This window comes from Colias eurytheme, chromosome 2 (genome assembly GCF_061535395.1).
Source record: "Colias eurytheme isolate Ceu_HAF_F1 chromosome 2, ilColEury1 Martin Lab GWU primary, whole genome shotgun sequence".
Taxonomy (NCBI): Eukaryota; Metazoa; Arthropoda; class Insecta; order Lepidoptera; family Pieridae; genus Colias; species Colias eurytheme.
Window position 1 is genome coordinate 10419738 of NC_142981.1, and position 8702 is coordinate 10428439.

The window sequence follows — 8702 nt, forward strand, 5'->3', positions numbered from 1 at the left end:
TTCCTTACTGTAGGAAATAACATTGTAATACTGTGCTTACGCAGTTCGCGATAATGAAGTTATTAACAGCGTTCCAAAAGCGACTTTATTTCAAAAATGCTCGGTACAAAATTGAGCCGTTAAAATTCACCGACTCATGAAAAACTAACTATTCGTAACTATAGACGGATGGTGACCATGACTTCAGATATTACGGGCTATTTTTATTATGTAATGTGTGGTACATTAATTTAATTGCATTTATAAACAAAGATGTTGTTTCTTTATTAACTTTAGATAACTCTAGCTAATTGATATCTTACTGTACAAATGTACACGATAAATTAGTAAAGAATTTCATGCTGTCGATGTATTATTAAGCACAAAACACAAGAACAGCTGTTCCAATTCATCCTTTTTTTATTTTTTTATAGTTCTTCAAGCCTGAACAAGAATTTATAGATGGAAATACTGTGAGGATACAACCTAAAACCCCATTGTTATTACTTAAGTGAACAATATCAGTTTGTACAATATAAAGCAAAAGCCCAAGAATGCCGAACGCACGGCTCCCCCACATAGCATCAATTATGTCGACATTTAAAGAAACGTACTGAATTTTTTACACTTGCACATTTATCATAAGTGAATTAATTTAAATCACCATAAAATGAAATTTTACATAATGATTACGGCATGTTGTCTGGCGCTTTTTGCAACAACAAAACTCATGTTTTAAACAGGAGTGTACTTAGCACGATGCATTTACTGTACAAGTGCATATTTGAGGTTATAATGTAACCTTCAAAGTTCAGCAAAAAGTTGCGTTATAATTTCTATTGTATTTACATTTCTATTAAGCTATGTGACCTACACACGCTTCAATTCATTTATTATGGAAAACATAGCATTTGACTATACTTAGATCGATAATAGTCGTATTCATTAATCGAAGTATAACAAAGTACCTATATTGGAATTATTATTTACTTACCGTTAAGTTACCGTTTGAACGAACAAATTACGAACATGTAGTTGTTATGTGTTTTAGTTCAGATATTGATGGTATTATAAATTGTATTTAAATACTTAACAAAAACTGAAGTTGGAATTTTAAACACGGCGGTAGGCCGTAAATGATTGTTAAACTCGAATGCATCGCAAAATCAATCAACGGGGGGCTCTACCGATCGTTCATTAAGCTTAATAATTCCAGTAGTTTTTGCTTCCTACATTCAGCCAGAATGAGTAAGAAATTAAACCGGATCAAACGGATAAAAACTCGTAATACTTTTAAGTGGTTTGAATGACAATGTGCCTCAAAGTGTATTGCAGGGACATTGTAAAGTTTGGTAGGTGGTAGAGAAAAATTTGCCATAAATTTGATTCAAAATATTGTTATGCCAGAATCTCCGATTAGCTCTTTTAATTGGTTTATTATAACTTGTTCAAACTGTAAATTTAATAAGAGTTTACTATGTCTTAGTATTTCTTATCTTAGGCGAGTAAATAAGAATTCTTAATTATTTGTTATTCTAAACACAACTTTGCATACAATAACCAATAACGGACAAACAACAGAAAAATTCTGAATTTAAAAAATACAACAATAACTAAGATACAACAATATCAACTAAATCCTCTCTCCCCTCATTTACAGGTCTGGTTTCAAAACCGGCGCGCGAAATGGAGAAAACAAGAGAAAGTGGGGCCCCAAGCGCACCCCTACAACCCGTACCTGGGGGGAGCAGCGGCCCCACCGCCCTCTGTGGTCGCGTCTATGCCTAACCCCTTCTCGCAGCTCAGCTTTGGCTTCAGGAAACCGTTTGATGCCAATGCGTTAGCGTCTTTTCGGTAAGTAAAAATGGAAAATAATAGAGAAAATTGTAGGACATATCAAAATGATTGCGTAGAGAATATAATTAATCTAATATAGACAAATCAATGCTTTCAAATATTAATAATTATGTAAAGATTGCTAGAGATAGCAATCAATCATTAATTTCACTAATGAAATCGTGACGGTGAATGTTGTAGTTTAATTAAAATAAATATCCATATTGGATATTGAGGCAAAGTATTTTTGGCTTAAAAACTTATCTTTAAATTTAAGTCATTTCTATCTAATCTAAATAAATCAATGGCATTTACTTCAGAAGCCAAAAGCTTCAGCTTTTAAAAGCTTTTAATTATTATTAATTTACTATAAATCACAATGTCTAATAAACTTATTTTTTCAGCAGCTACACGGGCTCACCAGTGCTCGGCACGCAGTACCTCAGCGCGCCCCTCTCTCGCCCTCCCCTATTCAGCGCTCCCATGTACACATCCTCTCCCCCCTTCCACTCCTTACTAGCCGGTCTCTCTGCTCCCCTTCGTCACTCCCCAGAACCTCCCCCCGTCTCTCCCCCCATATCCCCCGGCAGCGAATCCCCCCCAAATCCCCCAGAAGTAGAACGCAGGAGTTCTAGCATTGCAGCCTTGCGAATGGCGGCCCGGGAACATGAGCTACGACTCGAAATGCTTAGACAGAGACACCACACTGACATGATCAGTTGAACCTTGTACAATTAGCGAATGGTTTTGTTTGTTCGTTCGGTGCATACATGTGATCTGGGGCTGTTTTGTATTTTATATGGTGATCGCACATGTCGGTTTACACAGTTTAGAATATAGGTTATTTGTTGTAAAATGTTGTACATTTTTGTATTCGTTACATTTGTGTTATCTATACTAATAATGGGACCAATTATTTTTCAGTATTTAAACTTGTTTGATTGTTTTTGAGTAGAACTTAATTGTTTATGGATTTATTTTTTGTAATTACTTATTTGTAATAAATTGACTATATACCTCGAAATTAATAGAGCTATGACTGTGTAAACCGATACAAATTGTATACAAATAATAATACATCGTATACAAATTGATGTTTTTATTTTGTAATAAAATTAATATAGTTACTTCATCCGTCCAGTTATTTGCCTTACTGTTATTTATTCTAGTTTTAATATAGATGTATATAATTAGGTGCTAAGGGAGATATAGACAATGGTATTTGTTTAGAATAATTACAATTGTATTGTATTGTGGACCATTGATATTGTGTAGTAATAATTTCATTTTAAATTGATTTGCCAATGTATTTATTGTGAGTTTCATATTTTTGCACCAAAGAAACGCATGAGTTTCCAAAATGGTAAAACATTACAAACTATGTGTAAAAATGGTCTTGTTTTTATTTTATATGAAATACATTAAACCGTATGAAATAAAAAATTAAAGCTTTGTGTGTCTTTTATTTAAACCACTTATAAGTTGATATTATTATTCTTTCAATATCTCATATACCTGTACTTAAAAGTCTAATGGAAGTGAAATGTCTGTCTTTTTTAATATTTCTGAGACAAAATTAAAAAAAAAACGTAGTACAATTAAAAATATACTATGACAGTTTATAGTAAGTTTCGTACCAATTTAAACTACATAAAAATACAGCATTTGAAACTGAAATGCTCCAAAAAATAAAATGAGGTTGCTGTTGAACCACAATTCCATATAACTAACTTCATCCAAATCGACACAAACGTTTTTGTGTGTGAACGCTCAACCTAACCTATAAATTTACATAATATTTAATAGCATATATTAGTAGAAACTGGAGCGTTATTACAAGATTAATGTAACCCCGCTGATCCGATTTGTTAATTTACATAACTACTTCATTGATTTCAATGTGATCAAGAGGAGCTATTAACTTTTCGAGTCCTCACTAAATGGTAGATAATTAAAGGGAGAAACAGCCAGGGCCGCATTCTGTTTGATATATCATACAAATATGGAGTATTAAATTTTAATTTCATATTAAATCGCTGATATTGTCTGTATTATCGCGGTGATGGTTATTTCGATTAATGGAAAAATGTGTATATGTCGTCATATTTTTTTTTTAAGAAAGCACAGCAACGTATTTATACATAGACTGTAACGAGACTCATAGCGTGTAAGTATCTGCATATTTTACGAATAACTATAATACATAATCCCGTTGTATAGAGTCAGTTGTTTAAAAATACAGCTTTTTAAAGGAATACATTTTACAAAAGAGTATTTTTAATAATTTGCACTTCTATATTTGAAAAAAAGCTACACATATAATAAAAGCATACAATGTAACAAAATTATAATTATTTACACACACACACAAATAAACTTTAATCCAGAAGTCCAATTTCAATCGTCTTAGAAAACCTAAAAGCTCAGTTTCAAATCCAGCCCTGCAAAGCAATTTCGGCGATCATCAAACGCCGCAGGGCAGTGATCAATCACAGACAGACCCGCGGTATGGCCAGTAACTCACCGTTCAATTCTTCTATCCATCACATAGACAATACAACATCTATGACACTCATTAATAACATAATCACTTCTAATTAAAATGTAATCCAATAAGAAATTCAATTACCCATCATAGCTTCGTGGGAAGAGCGTGGGTTCGATTGATTTCAAAAGAGTTATTAATCTAAAATTCAATTATAATGTTGCTTTAAGCTAACGATTTTAATGAGAAATAGTTGTGATTCGAATTGGTTCTATATACTTTTATTTGAGCATGATAAATTATTCGGAAGTTGTACCTGAAGGTTGAAATAAAACTAAAAATTATTAAAACTCTTGAACAGTTTAGAAACCCAATTCATTTATACTCATAACAACAGAATGTGTATACATTTAGGAATTTATAAAACAAATAAATAAGCAGTTAATTTTTATTGAAATGAAGTTTTTTATCCTGGCCAAGTTATCTGCTGGAACCGCCCTCTGGCTACGGTGTGAATGTGGTACAAGTCATGAGAATTCTCCGTTTATATATTACTTATTTGAGAAATAGTGCCCAAATAAAAAAATGAATAATTTTAAATAACAAATTTACAAGATTACACCAAATTTGAGTATTTTAAAATATCATTTAAAATCTATTGCATATAAACCGTTAGACTCAAATGAACCCTAAAATAATTACTTTAGGATAAATTTTATGTAAGTATTTAACATTCATTTACTTTTTATTCTTACCTCATCAAAATGTATGGATCATTGATAATGAATTGAGATACACTTTAAAACTAAACCTTCATTTATACAATTCAAATGTACAATAAAAAACAAATAAGAAGCGCGTAAGCGTAAAGCTCACACCTTGAGCACGGTCGCCGGTAAGCCGTAGGCGTGTGTTCGCCAAATCTAATTATAAATTTTGAGCTAAAATAACTATTTTATGTTTTTTAAAATCTTGATGGTCGTGTGAAACAGGCGCGGCTGCAGCTAAGACTTCTAATTAACTCCGAGGTTATTTGATTTATAATTAAACAGGTGGTATCTGAAACGTCAATTTTGTTTTTGTAATATGTTAGGAGAGGAATTTTATGGTGAATTTTAAAGAAAGCAAACTTTATAACATTATTTTTAGAATAGTTCGCTATTGTTTGCGGGAGCTATTTCATTGTATTACGTCAAACGTATGTTGGGTAAGATTTCATACAAAAACTAATGTCTTAGCATGAAGAGATATTATGATATAAGCGCTGGGTGTGTTAAAAGATGATATTTAATGTTACGAATTCGCTTAATGTTTGTAATTAAGGAAGCAATCAGTATACTCATTGCATTAAATCACAGAAAACCGTTGATTCTGCCATATCTGCCATATAAGCACATTGTAACCGCACAAAGCAGTAAATAATAAATCGTATTCTTAACAACCATTATTTTTTTTGGTTATTAAAACATTGATTTATTCTTACATTCCTTTTAAATTAAATTTGGATATTTACTGATAATAACATAAAAACAGCAATTATAATTAACAACGTCAGATACCATTTAAGACCAGGAGTTAAGAGGCTTCGTGGAGGCGGAATGAAAGTTAAAACGGGTAAGGTTAGTGTTGCCCCGCCCAGCGGTTATCAATTCGTATAATTAATCGATATCCCCAACAAGATGAAACATCGATTATTCATGATTTACCCTTTGATCGATAAACACGGGTAATTGGCAACGCTTCGTGTAACGTGAGTCGTGACTCCTGACGTTTGTAAAGGTGAAAGCAAAAAATTAAGTGTAGATATACATACTCGGGTGGTCTAATATTAGTACTTATAATTATTATCGAAGTACTAAGAACACAGAACTAGAAATGACATTTTGATTTTCGGTACTTGCTACTCAAAAGACTGAACCTCATCTTAAAAAAAATAGGCCAAAGGAAATTTTACTAAAAAAAAAGTAAAAGTGACAAAACTTTTGTAAAATAAGTTTTTCTTTCAAAAGAAAGTCGATGAGAAAATATTTTCTCCATTAAAAATATAACTAATACCAAATGAAGCGATTAAATTCACACGGTATTTATTTAAATTTCGCATTTTACGGCAAATTTTGAGTTAAACGCTTAACTGGCTTTGTTAAAATAAATTACTCGATAGTTATCGATTGTTTCGAAAGATCGATTAACCTATTATGAGCGTGAAAGATTTAGTAGGTACCACTATAAATTTTAACGAGTTTTGCATTGTTATATCTATTCATAATAATTAATTTATACAAAGTAACAATTTCACTGTAATATTTGTTTGTTCTTCGATTGGAGATAGTATTAATTATAATGTATAATCAAAACAGAATTTGGAAAAATAAAGACTTTATCTTCTTTAGGTTTTAGGTTATAAGTGAGAGTTAAGGTTATATTATTTTTAAAATCGATTTTCGTGTTGTTAATTTGTAAATAATATCCGGTGAACTATACATTGTTCAATTATTGTTAATGACATAGGTACTAGTTACATATATTTCATATAATTAAAATAAAAAAAAACAATTAAGATTGTTTCATAGTTGTTACCTAATTGATAAGGTAACCTTTTAATTATTTATAAGCCTTCAATTCAACAAATTAGACAACCAATTTTTTCTAATATCATTGTCACATAACACAACATTCGATCTTCAAAAACTGCACACACGCACACATGATTAGACGTCAAAATAAGATGGCATGATAAAACTGTCGTGAGTGATAAAGAGACAAATGAAATAAGTAGTGGCTAATTAGCTACATTTGGACGTACCACTATAATTTATATAATTTATCTACTTCTTTTTAGATAAAATATTTAATGATATTTTACCCAATGGGGTAAGACTATAAAATAATTAATAACGTAGATACAGGTAATTAAATTAAAAAGTTAAAAATAATTACTATCAACATCTAAACAAGCTAGCTTTCCAAATGATATACCCGTATTACGCATATCGCTACAGTCCGTCCGTCCTTCCGATCGATCCATCACAGTTACATCTAATAAGCATCAAGAAGCGCCACAATGATTTATCTCAAGCTCTCAACGAGCTCCGGTAAAAGTAAATTGGAAAATTGTTTTTGGTCATTAGTAATTTTGAGTTAGTCAATTAATATTTGAGCCTGATGAGATACTGGCAGATAATGTAAAAGTGTCGAAAATAGTAAGTTAAATTAATACTTTCTTAAATTAATTTTCAAATTTCGGTTGAGCATAATATGATTGAACTCAGTGATAAGATAGCATAGTATATGGTATTGAATTAATCATATCGACTAAAGTAACAAACATTTATTTTCAACAAATTAAGTAGGTACCTACTCTATATTTTGCAAATACCAAAGTTATGATGCGGAAGTTAAGTATTAAATTTTATAAAATTTGCGCAAAGTGTGCCTGCACACTTTCCCGATTTGTTAACAACTTTTGATTCTCTCAACATTCACGCTATACTTATCTCAGAGTCTTGGCTCAAGCCCTGCCTTCCTTCCTCCTGTTATTCCCTTCCTGGCTATAATCTAATACGCAACGATCGGATCGGTAGAGTTGGCGGTGGTGTCGCGATCTATCTAAGCTCACAAATCTCCTACAAAATAATTAGCGTGTCCCCCCAGCCTCCGCCATCCGATGCTGCTGAGCATCTAATTATTGAGGTTACTTTGCATCACTCTAAGCTCCTGCTTGGTGTTTTTATAGCCCTTCCCTTTCCATAAATTACTTTCACTCCTTTCAACCATCCTCGATCATTATGTTCCCATCTATGAAAACTCCCTGATAATGGGTGATTTTAATACCTGTATCATCAAAAATGATTCCCGAGCCAAGACTCTCCTTTCTACAGTCGAGTCAGCGAACCTACACCTTCTTCCCTTAAATCCTACCCATAATTTACTTAACTGCTCTCCCTCTCTCCTTGACCTTATTATTGTTTCCTCCCCTAACCTCGTCCTTAAGCACGGTCAATTTGCTGCCGATGCTTTTTCCCATCACGACCTTATCTATATTTCCTACAACATCCGTCCTCCTAAACTGAAATCCAAAATTTCCCTGCGACGCAACTTTGCTGGAATGGATGTTGATCAACTATGTCGTGATGCTCAAGACATAGACTGGTCCGTAGTTTATTCTGAACACAATATCGATGCCAAGGTTGAACTCTTCACCTCACGTGTTACACAATTGTATGACAAGCATGCTCCATTGAGACCTGTTAAACTCAAACACCTCCCTGCACCTTGGTTAACTGATGAATTAAAGTCACTTTTACATCTTAAGTCTAAAGCTAAAACTAAACTGAAGCTGAACATTACCGACGCGAACAGGGAGAAGTACACAAAGATTCGGAATCGTTGTAATACATGTTGT

The 8702-nt window shown here is 32.5% G+C and overlaps 1 protein-coding gene across 1 annotated transcript in view; it reads left to right on the top strand.

Moving 5' to 3' along the window:
• Positions 1-3267, top strand: part of LOC149910652 (homeobox protein aristaless-like) — a 51884-nt gene extending 48617 nt beyond the window's left edge. Inside the window, exons 4-5 of the mRNA XM_090108246.1 lie at positions 1640-1833; positions 2223-3267. Coding sequence (XP_089964372.1) covers positions 1640-1833; positions 2223-2538 — 510 coding nt within the window. The 3' untranslated portion in view covers positions 2539-3267. The remainder of the gene's footprint in view (positions 1-1639; positions 1834-2222) is intronic.
• Positions 3268-8702: the final 5435 nt, after the last annotated feature.